This window comes from Cibotium barometz, chromosome 60 (assembly GCF_041138505.1).
Source record: "Cibotium barometz isolate CiBa-2024 chromosome 60, ASM4113850v1, whole genome shotgun sequence".
NCBI classification, from domain to species: Eukaryota; Viridiplantae; Streptophyta; class Polypodiopsida; order Cyatheales; family Cibotiaceae; genus Cibotium; species Cibotium barometz.
This window is the reverse complement of record NC_141105.1, coordinates 24,868,097-24,884,165: the sequence shown is the minus strand read 5'-3', so window position 1 is coordinate 24,884,165 and position 16,069 is coordinate 24,868,097. Positions and strand designations below refer to the sequence as shown.

The following is a 16,069-nucleotide window of genomic DNA, read 5'->3' as shown; positions in this document are numbered from 1 at the left end:
GTAATAGGCCTCCAATGCCTAATATCATCTGATACTCCCTCCCCCTTGGGGATAAGATAGATCAAGCCCTCTGAAAAGCTCTGCGGCATCACCCCAGTGTCCAAAACATGCTGAAAGCCCCTGCGGAGACCTGGCCCCAAAAGGTCCCAATAGCGCATAAAAAAGGCCGGCGTCAGTCCGTCCTCCCCTGGGCAACTATGTCGCGGCAGGACCCTCAAGGCCTCGGCAAGCTCAATCTCTGACAGAGGCGCACCTAGAACTGTACGCATACGGTCTGTGACCCTCCTCTGCACATGGGCCCACACAGTCTGTCTGCAAACATCTCGATCCTCAGTGGCAGGTTCCGCTGAAAGCAGGTCTCTATAGAATGCAGTGGCAATGGCTCTGATCTCCCCGAGCTCAGTAGCTACCGATCCATCCGGTCTACTAAGCTGGCGGACTCCTGCTCGCGCATGACGGGGCCCAGTGATCTCAAAAAACTCTCCAGTCACTCTATCGCCAAGCTGCGTCCACTGAGAGGCCTGACGACGATAGTAAAACTCATGTCTCTGCTCCTCTATCTCTCGAACCTCCTGGCGTGCCTGGCTCAGCTGGGACGCCACCCACTCACATGCAGGCTGCTGCTCCTGAAGGCGCTGTAGCGAAGCAAGGCTGCGTCTCAGCCGATGCTCCCACTCGCGAATCTCTCCCAACCGTGTCAAAGCTGCAGCATGCAAAAAAGAGCTAAGATCGATGAGTCCCTGGGCACACTGGCCCGCTGCATCCTGGTCAGAGCACTGACTATCATGCCAGATCCTCTCAATGTCCTCAGCGAGACTGGGATCTGTAAGTACCCTCTCTGGGATCCTCAACTGCAAGCTGGGCTCCCGTGTCCTCTCCTCCAATGTCAAGATAACTGGCGCATGATCTGAAAATGAGGTGCCAGCGAGAATGCCAACGGAGCCCCCTCGCTCCCCTAACCAGTCGCCCACATAAAAGCGATCAATCCATGATAGATTAGTCCCTCCCTGCCGGCGATCCGACCGGGAGAAACTAAGACTGTCCTGAGACCGGGAGAAAGCCCCATGCTGCCACGCATCAGTGATCCTCGGTGACATGCACAACCGGTCCCAAGCTGCAAGCTCCGTGCCGTGCACTGTAACATGACTGCCTCCCACCCTATCTGCCGGGTCCTCAAGCATGTTGAAGTCTCCCCCGACACACCAATGTGCGGCCTCTGGCAATGCATCCGTAACTTGGGTCCAGAACTCTGCTCTGGCACTAGCATGATTGGGCGCATAGACGTTGAGCACGCCCAATAGCTCATCATGCATCCTCAGAATGACATACTGTGCTCTACCAGGCACAATGATCCCTCGATCCACAATGGCCTGCCGCCATACATCTGCAATGACCATGCATACTCCTCCCTGTCCACCCAAAGGACCAAACCCTGCAGACCAAAAAGTGTCCCATCTACCAGGCATCACCGAACCATATCTCCGGATCCTGCTCTCACCCAAGTGGTGCTCCTGCATCATCAAAATATCAATGCTACCACCAACCAGGCATCTCTAAAGCTCCTGCCTCAAGCAACCACGATAGCGTATAAAATGTGCTCCGCCAAGGCCCTGTACATTCCATGAGATGATCCTCATGGATGCCCTGCTGAGGTGGATGCTGTCTCAGCCGTACGGCGGGCCTTCGCAAGCGGCTTGGATGGAGAGTAGTCCCCATCCGAGCGGCTGCGAATCTGCCCACCCGGTGTGCTGCAAGAATCCCGGATCAGGCGCCAGTGTGGCTGTGGCCCATGGCGACTGCCTCCCGCTCTGACAAAGCAACCTCGTGTATACACACATATCCAGGGTCGCGTGCTAAGTCTGCCACTATGCGAACGACCAAATGCCGAATCCCTGAGATATCCACACTCCCGGGATCCAAAAAAAAGTGAGCCAACTCCCAAAGTCGGCCTATCACATCTGTCACCTCCAGATCGCTCATGTGATGAGAAAACTCAACTGCCTGAGTCTTCAAAGTGCTGAGAGCGAGCTCTAGAGTCCACTCCCGGTCGCAAGGGCCACATAGAGGCAACGAGAAGGCCACCGCTGAGTCTAGTGCCTCCTCCCCGCGGGCCAGAGGTATCACTACATGAACTCGGATGGGTGCTGGCTCATGGGGGTCCTCTGCTCCAAAAAGCCGTGTGAAGGTATAATCAAAAGCCTCCGAGCGTTGTCTAATGCCAAGGCGACTCAGCCGACTGCGGATAGATGAAATCCGTGAAGCCCTAATCGGCATAGGTCTCCTCTGTGATGCTCGAGCGAGGTCAGTGCTCAGCGCTCTCCGGACTGCAGGTGAACGCCAGGGAACTGCCAGGGCCTCCCGGGAAGGTGAGGCGGGCGGAGGGGGAGGCGAGGGGGGGGCGAGGGGGGTGGAGAGGGAGCCGCTGCCGAAACCAGAGCGGAGGCGGGAGGAGGCAATGGTGGAAGCGAGGCGGTGGGGGGGGACGGGGGTGGGGGGGGGTGCTGGCATCTCCTGGTCCTCAGTCGTCGCCAAGGGGGTCTCCTCCTGGAGGGGAGAAAAGCTGTTCCTCACGGGAACCCAGTGAGGCTGAGACTGTGGCTGCTGCTGCAGCGGTCTCTGGACGTGCTGCTGTGGCTGTCTCCCTCGGCGGCGCCCCTGTCCAGGCTGCCACTCCGAGGCCTCTGTGGCCTGAGCAGGTGTCCCAGAGGCAGCCTGCCGAGCCGAATCAGTGGGCAGGCCATCAGTAGCCTGCTGTGGTGAGGGTCGGGGTCTCCTGCGAGGGCAGGCCTTGGCCAGATGGCCGACCTGTCTGCAAATGAAGCACTGATGCGGGAGCCCCGAGAACTCCACTCTCTGATCTATCCATCCCCCCCTATCCTAGGTAGCTGAATGACGTTAGGAAGGGAGGAGATGTCAGACACCAACACTCTGACCGAAGGTAGCCCAGCTGCTCTGGCCACCACTGAAGCAGCTGAGGGGCCAGTCTCTAGTACCGACGAGCCCACCAATGCTCCGAGCCTGGGGAGGAGCGGAAGATACTCCCGGCGGAGTCCAGGGAAGCAAACTGTAACATGAAAAAGGCGCTCTCCCTGTTTCGCCGCTGCTGGGTCAAAACCATGCTGCCAAGGTCTGAAGAAAGCCCGAGCACCCCTGATGTCAAGGGGACTCATGGCAAGGACCTTGGCAACACTCTGGGCGGCCTCGAACTCGATCTGGTAATGTCCACAGCCCAATAGCTGTACATCCAGGATCTTGCCCACATCTGCAAGAAGGCGGGCCTGAAGAAGATCCCGGATCTCCCCTCTGCTGGGGCGAGTGCCAACTATACGGCAGATGGTGGAATGTGCCTGGAGGCGTTCCACCTCTGCGGCGAGGCTCGCTTCCTCTTCTGGCGAAAGAGAAAGCCTGATGGGGATATCCTCAGGGGCGGTCGAGGGGGCTGCAGAAGAGTCCCTCTGAGGTGGGGCGGGAGGAGCCTCCATCAGAGTCTGAAGCTGTGGCGAAGGCGGAGCGAATGCGATACCTGCAAGAACCGAGCTGCATGCGAAGGGCGGAGAGGGAAGGCGGGAGGATTTAAAATTTTTTTTTTTTTAAGGAAAAAAGAAAAAAAGAAAAAAAAAAGAAGAGCGGGGGGGGGGGATAAGGCGACGAAGAAAAAGGGGGGGGCGGGAGCAACGCGAAAGGAGAGGCGGTGGGGGGGAGAGAGGGCTGGCGGAGGGGGGGGGGGGACGGGGCGCTGACGAGGGGAGGGGGCGTGAAGGCGAACTGAAGGGGGGGGAGCGTAGGCGCAATGAAGTGGGGGGAGCGAAGGCGAACTGAAGGGGGGGGAGGGGGAGCGAAGGCGAAATGAAGGGGGGGGGGAGGGGGAGCGCAGGCGAAATGAAGTGGGGGGGGGAGCGCAGGCGAAATGAAGTGGGGGGAGCGAAGGCGAACTGAAGGGGGGGGGGGGAGGGGGGCGCTTCAGCGCGAGAGAGGGAGAGAAAGGGAGGAGAAGGGGGGGGGGGGGCGATGGCGAGAAGAGGGGGGGGGGCGCAAATGCGCTGGTAGGCGGGGGACAGGGCACGAGTAAGGGGAGGCGAGGGGCGAGCAGCGCGAGCAGGGGGATGACGGCGGGAGCTTCAGCGAGCCGATATTCAAGAAACCATTCAGCATTTAACTTGAATTATTATCTGAATTTGAAATAAAATATTGAAATAATCATCAATTGGCAAATAATTTTTAAATTTCACAAGGTATCTCCGAGAAAGCTTCCCATGTGATAACTTTATCTCCTTGTGAAATACAATCTGCTCTGGCTGAAGGATCTCCTCAAGCTCATCAACTTCTGGCGGATCTTCTGTGAGGCTCCTCTGGAATTGGCCCCACATACTTCCGCAAAAGACTCACATGAAAAGCATTGTGAATCTTCCAATGGCTGGGTAAAGCAAGCCTGAAGGACACTTCATTGATCTTGTGAGTCACTTTGAAGGGTCCATAATATCGAGTAGAAAGCTTTGGATATGATCCCTCTCGTCCTGGCCTCTAATGCATTTTACCATTTTAAAAGGCCAAAACGAAAAATACTTACCACCTATTTACACGCCACATCACCAAGTCAGTAAACAGCACTCCACAGTACACTAGGGGCGTCCCCGTCCAGTGTAGTGACACGGCATAGCAGGCAGACACACGCAAATAAGTCATGCAAAAACAAATTTATGCATGCAAGCATAAATGCATGTGCACAAATAATGGACGAAATCTCCCTTTCATGAAACTCGTACAAGAGGTTCCTATCGGTCACAAAACTGGCGCGACAGATATAAATAAATATATCCTGGTCTTCCTATGGAGTGACAGTCCCATAGGTAAGACACCATCCTGGCCATACACGGGTGGCACCAAGAGGCTCCCGTCCATACAGCACGAAGCAAATCACACACGGGTGGCACGAAGGTGGTTCCCGTCCATGTGACGCAGCACTGGTCACACACGAGTGGCACTGATCTGGCTCCCGTCCATGTGACACCATAAAACTGGCCCTTTCACATGGGACACTGGCCTATCCCCATGTGAACATGGCACAAATCTGGCCGCTCTATGGAGTGACAGTCCCATAGAAGTGGCTCCAAAAATGGAGATGGACCAAATGGTGACACGTAGCCCATGTGCGAACATTCCAAGTCCCCACGGCCTAGCTAAGCCTTAACCCTAACCTGGGTTAGTCCACGTCCCTAGCCTACCCCTAGTCGTGTCGGGACATAACTATGTATTCCACTCTCTTCCCCTTCAGGGAGGCTAGGGAGGTACGGGCTGGGCTTCTACCTAGGGTCTTGAAGGAGGGCAGGGATCTTCGCTGACTGCTAACAGTCCTGGTGTCATGGGTCTGTCCAGTAGATCCTGCTGGAGACGACAAGGCAGGACAAGGCAGCAGGTTGGGTAGGAGTGGATGCACCTCTCAACCTGCATCCAATCTTATATGGAGGGTCTCCGCTCTCTCACACTAACAATCATTATTCCCCATCGAAACCCACTCAGAAGATTAGTTCCACTTAGCATTTCAGCCATGAGGATTGTCTCATGGAATGTTTGCAGGTCAGAAGAATCCTAAGGTGCACAGCTATGCTCAGGACAGAGCTCCAGTGAAGTCTGAGCCCTTGTGGGCAAAAAGCATTTCAGCCATGAGGTTTGTCTCATGGAATGTTCGTAGGTCAGAAGAACCCTAAGGTGCACGGCTATGCTCAGGATAGAGCTCCACCGAGCCCTTGTGAAGTTTTCGTCCAAGTTGAGGCCAGTTGATATTGTGCTTATTCTTTCTATCTTTAGCGGTGCATTTTTCCTATCAACTACTTATTTGCTGTAATTCTTTCTATTTGCTACTTCCCTTAGTGCTAGGCTTTATTATGGCTGAGTCGACCCTGCATCTCCTGAGGTTTGACAGAAACTCAGTATGAGGGGGGGGGGGGGGGGGGGGGGGGGGGGGGAGAAGAGCTAGAAGGCTTCCAATCATCAGAAGAGGCGCCAAGTACTCCTATGGAAATCCGGGGAAGCAAATAAGAGTTTTACATGAGGGCATGTGGGTGTATGTAAAGTCCCAAAGGACTCTAAGATGATGAGAACTGGCAAGCAGTACAAGTTATCTTCTCGATATTGTGGTCCTTACTAGATCACAAAGAAGATTAGTGATGTGGCTTACCGGTTAGCACTACCTCCTAGAATCAAGATTCACCTTGTGTTTCACATCAGTCATTTCAAAGCCTGAACAGCTCTACGGTTGGGCGGTGAGCTAGATGCTAGTGTCTATGTGTGTCCTTTTTGTTTATGCTTAATCCCAGGGAGGGGCTTTCTCATCACAAACGGTCTGTTGATGGCCTTTTAGGGCGGATCTTGGTGGTATGGGAGGCTTCTTGTTGTGGTCTTTATGGATGAGAGCCTTGACCCCTATGCTCCGATGTGATCCGGTTTAGTGGATCTATGGTTGGGTGGTGAGCTTGAGTCTGCAGAATCTAATGATGCTTGTGACGTGTGTTTAGGGGATCTTGGACAAACAATGCTTGTGATGTGTGTTTAGGGGATCTTGGAAAGGGGTTGGTGGGTGGAATGGGCAGGGAGTGTGACTATGTAAAGAGGTTGTGGTTGTTTGATCAACATGGCCCTTTGCAATTACCATGGTAGATGCAAAATGGGTTCATTAAATCGTGCGTCCACCATCTAAAGAAGCTAGTTACAGTAAATGGTTGGTCTAGCCATTGCTTCTATGCCCATGTGGAAGTATCTGGAGGCCTCCTTGGGCCTCACAAGCTCAGAAGAGTGTCCAAGAGTAAAGTCCACCAATCATGTATAGACAGCTGTGTAAATAATGGTCCACGCAAGCAAGTAGCTTATCTAGCACATCCTGCCACTATCCAAGGCGCCTGTATGCCATGTGGTCTCGAGGTTGTCATCCGGAGGTGAATATGGGGACGTCAGGTGTTCAGGCTGCTCAACCGTGGTTACTCCTTATAATGGGGGATGGCTTGGACATAACAATATGAGGAGGGAGGATTGATATCCAATAGATAGACATGAGGGTAAAGAAGCTAGAAAAAAATTTAATCCTATTTAGATGCTAGGGTTGAAATTATGCACTTGTGTTAGCAAGCAAGGGTGTTACCACTCAGGCTGCAGCCCGTTGGCAAGGGTGATGAAGCTTATAATCTTTATAGCGCAGTTGTTGCAGCACATAAAATACTATGCATAGTATTACATTCTTATAAGTTTTCTTAGAACCATGAAATGTGGTTTGGTTTCTAGGCCATCAGTCTTTGTCAGGTCTTCTAATTGTGTAAGTGGGATCTACTTGAAAGAGCATCATGTTGTTTTGGCATTTAAGCAACTTATGTGTATATTTTTTTGGTGATTGTATAGTTTGAGCCAGACCCTAGATTTGAAGAAGCGAAAGATTTTATAAAGAGTGGAGCATTTGGAAACTATGATTATACCGATCTCTTAGGCTCACTTGAAGGCAATGAAGGTTTGGAAAAGGTGATTACTTTCTCGTGGGAAAGGATTTTCCTGCATACATTGAGTGCCAGGACAGTGTGGATGAGGCTTACAGAGACATTGAGGTATGTTATTTAATGCAATTCAGTTATTTAAATCAAGCTCTGGATTCATAATAATACATAGGCATGAAGCTAGTTAGCACTGTGTTAAACAAATTCAATCAATGGTTGGCACCTTTCCTACTTAGCTTTTATTTAACTCAGCAAGCACAATCTCATGTGGCACTGATGGCTTACTCCTGATCATGGTGAGAACATCATCCCCAACAATCTCTCTATCCTCTTTGAGTCTACCCCTCCTAAGTTGGGTCCCCAAAGCAAGGCACCAGATATCACAACCAGCCTCACCAGTATGTCAAATAGCCATCTCTTAGTGCTTGGCTCCCGAAAGTGGCACTGGAAACTGTCCTCTCTAGCCATGCAGGGGCAGCATAGCCTCTCGTCTCCACCACAGGCAGGCCTGGGCAGCCAGTTTCATGGAGAAAAGTGAGCCCGATAAAGTAATCCCAAGTTATACATATGATGAGACAAGCTCAGCTGCCTTCCTCTATACATGAAGGACTGTCTAGATACCAAATGATGTGAAGTGTTGAAGAGCATGATCTTGGTTTTACCAAGATTCACTCAGAGGTGTCTCTCATCACAAAAATGTTGAAATGCATCAAGATGTCTCTGCAGACCACTTGTTCCATCTGATATGAGGACCGTTATCTGCCTATAAAAGGAAAGGCACCACTGTTTGAGCTACCCCCCCCCCAAAATCTGTCAATGAATCTGAAATCTCACCAATGTACAGTCCAAACAGTGTGGGTGATGATGTGCAGCCCTGTTTGACCCAATGGTGCTGCTCCAGATATAACTTCCAGTGTTCAAACCTGGCCAATCACCGACTCTTACAATGCCATCACAGCCCACATCATCTCTGGCCGGAAATCGAGCTGCTACAAGCCGCCTAAAAGCCATAATCTGGAGTTTGATTTGAAATCTTTCTGGAATTCACAAAGTAACAATAGACCTGTGTTTTACGTGAGGTGGCCTCGTCATTGATAGCTCTAAGGGTATGCTTCAGTGTTGAGTAGTTCCTCGTGAACCATACCCAACAACCATGGGTCCTCCAAGGAGCTGACCTTGACCTCCAATATTGCGCCATAAATCTGTCTCGTTGCCAAGGAGTTGATCTTGGCCTACAATACTGCGCCATTAATCTTAGCCAAGGTGTTCTCAATCATGATAGTCATGTAGTCAGTGGTGTTCGTGGAGTCTCCTGCCTTATGGATGGACAGTGGTATTATTGGTCCTTCATATAACTCCCTATTAAAGGCCGCCAAAATTTGCATCCATGTGCAAAAAGTGCTCAATGTGGAGGTCTACATGATCCTTGGCTCTACCATATATATATATATATAAAGAGAGAGAGAGAGAGAGAGAGAGAGAGAGAGAGAGTTATATTAAACATCTTCAAAAGACCCAGTGGGTCTATGAGACCAAAAGTGATACAATAGGGTCCATGTAATCTCATCATGGTACAAAAGAAAACAAAGACTAGAGCTATGAGAAAGAAAGAAAGAAAGTCATATTAACTCCCACGGAATGCCTTGAAGGCATATGGGACCAGAGAGAGAGAGAGATTTTATTAACATCCACAAAAGACCCAATGGGTCTATGAGACCAACATGTGTTGTTTCAAAAGTTCCATGTGTAGACTGTGAACGTGGAAACAAAAAGTAATAAAAATGAAATGAAAAACATACCTGTGTACTATGCAGGTATCCCATGTACATGTGGTACTGAAAATCCCAGAGCAAGATGGCCAGAGATACTCGGGGAATGTGTCCCTCATCTCCTCATCCAATGATACTACCCTCCTGCATAAGCGAGTGTAGAGCTGCGATGGCATCCCCTGGCTGTGGAGTGACCTTTCCATGGCAGCGGAGAATGTCTTGGACATGTAGCTGAGACGCGGTATGCCTCGATCCCCAGAGGTGGGGGCATCTGGCTCTAGAGAGGGATCGTGCACTCTCACTGGTGACACCACGGGTGTGCGGGGCCAAAGGATCCCACGAGTGGGTGGGGTGGTCTTTGACATGTATGATCCCTTGGACGCTGTAAAGCTTGGTTGGTGCACTGTGGGGTTCGTTGATGCAGTCTGAAGAAGTCTGTAATGGATGTCTGAGAAGCATCTCGTTGGCTGTTACTCCCTAGATGCTGTTTGAGTATGTGGTGGTGGAGAAGCTCTAGTAGGTACAGACCTGAGCATCTCTCATCCTCATAATGCATAACCTGTGAGAGGCGGTCAAATCCATCTTGGAAGTTGGAAGAGAGTGAAATCTCGCCTGAATCTCATAGTCAGATGGGCACTTAAAAATGTAATGCTTCTTGGTCTCGACCTCATATATCATACATAGCCTGCATATTTGTGCCACTCGAGGGGTGCTATCTGCTCTACCGGACTCAATCCGTAGACGGTGGGATGATACCGGTAGCTGGCCAATGGCAATCAGGTAGAGGCTTCGTGAAGAGGTCCGCCACATTGTCCTCCGTCAAACAAAAGACTAGCAAGATGTAACCAACCAAAATCTTCTCACGAACAAAGTGATATTGTATCTCTATGTGCTTGGTCCGGGCATGGAAGATCGGGTTCCAAGCAATAGCTATACAGCTCTGGTTGTCGCATTGGATGACTATGGGTTCCTTCTGTAGAAACCCAATCTCGCCAAGTAACCTCGCAAGCAGCACCACAAGCAGCCCGATACTCTGCCTCAGTAGAAGACAAGGCAATAGTTGGCTGCCTCTTGCTGCTCCAAGAAATCGCTCCTGAGCCAAGTGTAAAGCCGTATCTTGAAGTAGATGTCCTCATTGTCTGGATCTCCTCCCCAATCAGAGTCACTCCAACCTCAGAGACTGACTCGGTCTTTCGTTCCCCCTCCAGTGTTATAAAAGAGTCCAAGATCCTTCGTACCCTGTAGATATCGCAAGATCCACAATTATGCATCCCAATGAATCTTCAAAGGTGTCTGCATAAATGAGCTCAACAATCCCACTGGAAAACTCATGTCCAATCTGGTGTTTAGCAACCAAATCAATGAACCGACCTCCCCAATCAGAGTCACTCCAACCTCAGAGACTGACTCGGTCTTTCGTTCCCCCTCCAGTGTTATAAAAGAGTCCAAGATCCTTCGTACCCTGTAGATATCGCAAGATCCACAATTATGCATCCCAATGAATCTTCAAAGGTGTCTGCATAAATGAGCTCAACAGTCCCACTGGAAAACTCATGTCCAATCTGGTGTTTAGCAACCAAATCAATGAACCGACAAGCTCCGATACAAGGAGGCATCAACCTGCTCACAAGGATCATGTACAATAAGTTTGGTATTCGGGTCCATCGGAGATGAAATAGGCTTGGAGTTCGTGGCTGGCCAGTAATGATGCCGCCTTCTATCTTCTTCTCCACGTCCCGTACAATCCATAAATACTCGCATAAATGAGCTCAACAGTCCCACTAGAAAACTCAAGTCCAATCTGGTGTTTAGCAACCAAATCAATGAACTGACAAGCTTCCGATACAAGGAGGCATCAACCTGCTCACAAGGATCATGTACAATAAGTTTGGTATTTGGGTCCATCAGAGATGAAATAGGCTTGTAGCTCGTGGCTGTCCAGCAATGACGCCGCCTTCTATCTTCTTCTCCACGTCCCGTACAGTCCATAAATACTCCAATCAGCACCAAACGCAGCATTCCCGAACGCTCTCACTGTCTCCAAAGTTTCAAGCCACCTGGGGCTCTGATACCATGTTGGAATGAACAGTGGAAATGAGACAAACAAATGGGAGAATAGAAGCGCAAAAATGCAGGAGAGAGAAGTGCTATATAAACTCTACTATATACACAATACCCGGTACAACACTGAGTTGGGGGGGGGGAGCGTGGTATATATACCACCTGGGGCTGTTGGTCGGCCAGTGTAAAACAGGCCAAGAGCCCCCAAAAAAAAGCACACGACTGGGATAACATCCAGTCGGCACAAATGATGCAAGCCGGCCAACAAATGATCAAGTTGGCCACCTCCTAGCAGCAAAAAACTTACAGCCGACCAAGGGAAAAATAGAGCCCCATCACGACTAGCAAAACTGGGGAAAAATATGGACAATGAGGAAAAATGGAGAAACTCACACAGGCGGGCACACCCACATCACTGGCCCTCACTCCCTACAGTGTATTATGATACAGACGGGAGATGATTGCTAACAAATCTCTCATAGACTCATGATCTTCTTGCTTGATGTTGTATAATTGAGCCACAAGGCTCCATTTATCTCCGCTTCTTGTAAACTAGTTATGAACACACTCTTAAGCCGTGCAAAATTAATCTTGTCATCCAACTGAAGCGATCGATACCATTGGTGCAGTATTCACTTTAGGCCTATGAGATAAAGCATTGGCCACTGAATTCTTCTTTCTAGGTGTGTATAAAATGAAACATGAAAAGAAAATTTGCCCACCGCATCTACTTCCATGAAAGTTTTCTCTGTGTTCCTCTAGACACTCGAGGGGAAGTTGTCCAAGTAAAGCATCTGCAGAACAATCCTTGTGATGGGACAAGAAATTTGTCTTGCTTCTATCCAAATGAGACATCTTATTGTCATTAAGACATTCTTTGACAAAAACCAAGTAAGAACAAATAGACTTCTTTATTTCTTTCTTGATGGCAACATGGCCTACAACTGGAATAGTGGCACCTTTAGTGCCTGCATTAATACAACATTGTTTGCCCTTACGAGAAAAAGTAAGCTTCTTCTCTTTAAAATCTAGCACTGGAAGCCTACGAAAATGCCAAGGCATGCCAAGTAAAACATCATATCATGAAGAAGTAGGACTTATGAGGAACTCCTCATGATCACCATAATTGCCAATTTGTATGCGAAGCTTGCCAACCATTGGCGTAACATGTGCATTTAGTCCTTGGAAAGTGGACTCTGCATGCATACTCAATCCCATCTGCCCAAGATGTGACTTGAGTGCTTCTGCCATCTCAATAGAAATGAAATTGTCAGTAGAAGCATGATCAAATAAAAACAAAGCATTTTCATTTTGCAATTCACCCCAAGCCTTAAGCAATGCACGGCTGTTCAGATCAACTGAGGTATTGCCTTGTACATATGGCACCGGATTTGAAGATGGTATGGCTCCTTGAGTACCCTCTTCTTTCACTAGTTAAGGACATTCCCATTTCATGTGGTCTTTGCTGCCACAATGGAAGCATTTACCTTGCTCTTGATATTCTTTAAGTTGTTGTTGACTCAAAGAGTTGACTTTTTGTCAAACCCTTTCTTCTTTGGCTCTTTCTCTCCTCCTTTAGTTGGCTGTCCAGCCTTTGATTGCTCTTGATTTGCCCTTTGTTTAGCTTTGTATGAGCTGAACTCTTGCTTTCTAGGGGTGCCCTTAGTATGCAAATTTTCAGCTATCATGGCTGACTCCATCATATGTTGTAAAGTGCTGTTAGGATAGAGTTTGAGGCTCATCCTAACAATGGGTTGTAAACCAGACTCAAACTTCCGCATCTTTTCTTCATTAGAGATATTTATAAAAGGAGTCACCTTAAGCAAAATAGCCCAGAATTTGTCCACATAAGCACACACACTTTCATGCTCTTTCTGAGACAAGCAATCCCATTCTTTTTTCACATCCTTCTCAAAATCAGGAGGAAGGAATTACTCATAAAACTGGGATTTGAAGTCTTCCCAAGTCTTAGCATCTCTCCTCTCAAGTAGCTTAGCCAGCCACCAATTGCTAGCTGTATCTTTTTAATACATACCCACGTGACGAAGCTTAGATTTTTTTTGTGAAACTCCCATTCACAAATGCAATTTGAAACTGTCTAATAAAAGATAAAGCTTTATTGATATCCCGTTTACCATTATATAATTTGAACTTGATATCCTTATCCCCAACCTTGAAAGTTTTCAATTTCTTCGAGGGGAGAAGGAGAATGGGCTTGCCTTTAGAATGGTGATGTGAATGGCTTCTATGAGTAGAAGAACTGCGACTGGGTGAAGGGGAATGATTACGAGTACGGGTGTGACTTTTAATATCACATTAATAAATACATGATTTGTGATGTTAAACGTCACATGCTTTTCTATGAAAAAAAGCCCGCAGTAAAGCAAGGGAGCACATGCCAAAATAATGCCAAAATGTTGTTTGTGGGTTCTCTAGAATCGCCTTCCTCTTGAGAAAGAGAAAGAAGCCTTGCTCTGATACCACTGTCACAAGACGGAAGTGTGCTTATGCTAATTAAAGACTGAATTTTTCATCAAGCATGGTTAATTTACCATGGCCATGAATCAAGAAACACATCTCTAATATAACATAGCAAGGCATCACATGAAAACTCTTAATTTGTGCAGCACACTGGCCCACGGGTGCAATCCAAGGGTCCCCAGATCCATGGGCCCACATGCAATGAAATCTAGGCATTGTTCAAGCATAGAAAATAGTACACAAATTAAAATAAACCATGCACACAATGTATGCATCTTAATATATATTTTGGAAGAAACCCCATCTATTCACATATACTTGAAATCCTTACAGACTATAGCATTTGGCTCTCCAAGATCCATCAAACGCCCATAGGCACTTTCACATGCACCTTTGTGGCCAGGGTCTCCAAGATGCAATTGGCACTCACTCAGGTGGCCATGTTCACATGCTCCTTCATGGCCAGGGTCAACTAGCGCATGGCCAAGACATGCCATGGTTGCATGCGGTGTCGTACACCCATGTCCATGCATGTAAAAAGATTAGTGATATATTAGGAGGCAGTTACATTGCCATATGAGCGGGGTGGACATACCACTTTACCAAGTGACTGAGCCAAGTAAGGCAATGTTGATTGACAACACAGAGGAAGATCTTTTACTTCAACCCACATTTATGCCTCATGAGGCTTTGGTAGTCATTAGTTGGTGACCATGGATAAACGTAAACAAGTTGTTGACCATTAAACAACAGAGATTTTTCCAACAACATTTGCTTGTATTTGGAATCTATGAAAATGGCCTCATAAAAACCACGATCCACTATGTAGCAGCCATGCACAAAACCACCTCCCAATAATGCTTTCAGCCATTGTCCAACATCCGGTGTTGTAGGCATGCGACCAGGGAAAAAAAGAACCGCTGCTTTATGAGCAAGATCCATCACAAGTGCTTACAGAGCCTGAGCAGGAATTGCCATAGGGAATTCTAGAGGTGGTGCATCCTCCCAATTATTTTTAATGGCTGAAAATCCTTCATGCAAAATATCTGGGAAAGTTTGAAGCGTCGGATTTTCACATACAAAAGGATCCGCTTGATGAGCTTAGAACTTGGGGGGTTTGGCGATATTATCTTCTCTTCTATGATATGCAATGGGTTTTGGAGAAGCAACTTCAGAATACACAGGTTTGGAGGCCATCTCGAACAAAAGACAGACACACACACACTATATACACCAAGGTGGGAGCTGTCGAAGACTTCTAGCAGAGAAAGAGCGAAAGAAGTGTCCAGCAGGGCACACGGCCACCTGACAAGAAGCACTGCAATTCTACACAGGTGATATTATAAGCGACTTGACGATCAGAGCTTTACAACTGTGATCGAGAAATCACAACCATATCTCTGTTGTGCAACATCTCGATGGCAACTGTCTGCTAAGGGCAACGAATTGAAAACACACAGCCCTCCTTGCTGAGGACAAACAACGAGCAGTCAACCACACACACCACACACACACACTAACACTCATAGGGAGTCTTCATACACATAGCACATACGAGACTCCGAATCCCAATACTCATCCCACTGTGAGTTTTCTATGTAGGTGAGACTTAGACAAGCATGCCACACCTCTTGAGCCTCATACACACAGAGTTATGAGTGTGAAGGCCAGTCTAGAGAAGCTGTTGGAGATTGTCACACCTGTGGGGAAGCTATGTGAACCTGCCTCTGTTGTGTGCCTAGATAAGACCTACCAAAGTGACATTCTCTTGTCTCAATGTAATGTTGATAAGACAGTACATTTCCCTTGTTGCTCACTCTAGGGGCCCATCTCAATACCTTGTTGGTCTCATTGGGAATGGGTGGAGTAATCACTCGTTTTTGCATGGGAGTGCAGATGTTTGGGTGTGTTTGGTCAAGCAAAAGGTTGATTACTGGCACTTGTCTACATGGCCTTTGCATGTCAAACTACGAATGGTATAATCCATCATAATGGCTTACATACAGTTATTCTTGCTGTTGCTAATTTGGGACAAAATCGCTCGACACATTCATGTCATCAGCAATGGAACTATTATGGAAAACAAGCACTAACATGAAGGCTTTATGGCTATCGAAAATGGAGTATGTATGCACCTCCTAAAATGCATGGTGGGCTGAACATCTTGAATGCGCATTACCATGTTCTAGCTCGGAAAAGTAACATGATAATAAGAAACTGGAAGTTTGTGCTCATACCTTTGCTTTGCGCACCTAGGCCAGTGCCTCTTAGAAACACGCTGGT

General features: G+C 48.2%; 1 protein-coding gene across 1 annotated transcript in view; it reads left to right on the top strand.

Annotated features, from left to right (window-relative positions):
• Positions 1–16,069, top strand: part of LOC147605161 (alpha-1,4 glucan phosphorylase L isozyme, chloroplastic/amyloplastic-like) — a 148,135-nt gene that overhangs the window by 118,344 nt on the left and 13,722 nt on the right. Inside the window, 2 exon segments of the mRNA XM_086794326.1 lie at positions 7,387–7,492; positions 7,495–7,586. Of these exon segments, the coding sequence (XP_086650452.1) occupies positions 7,387–7,492; positions 7,495–7,586 (198 nt within the window).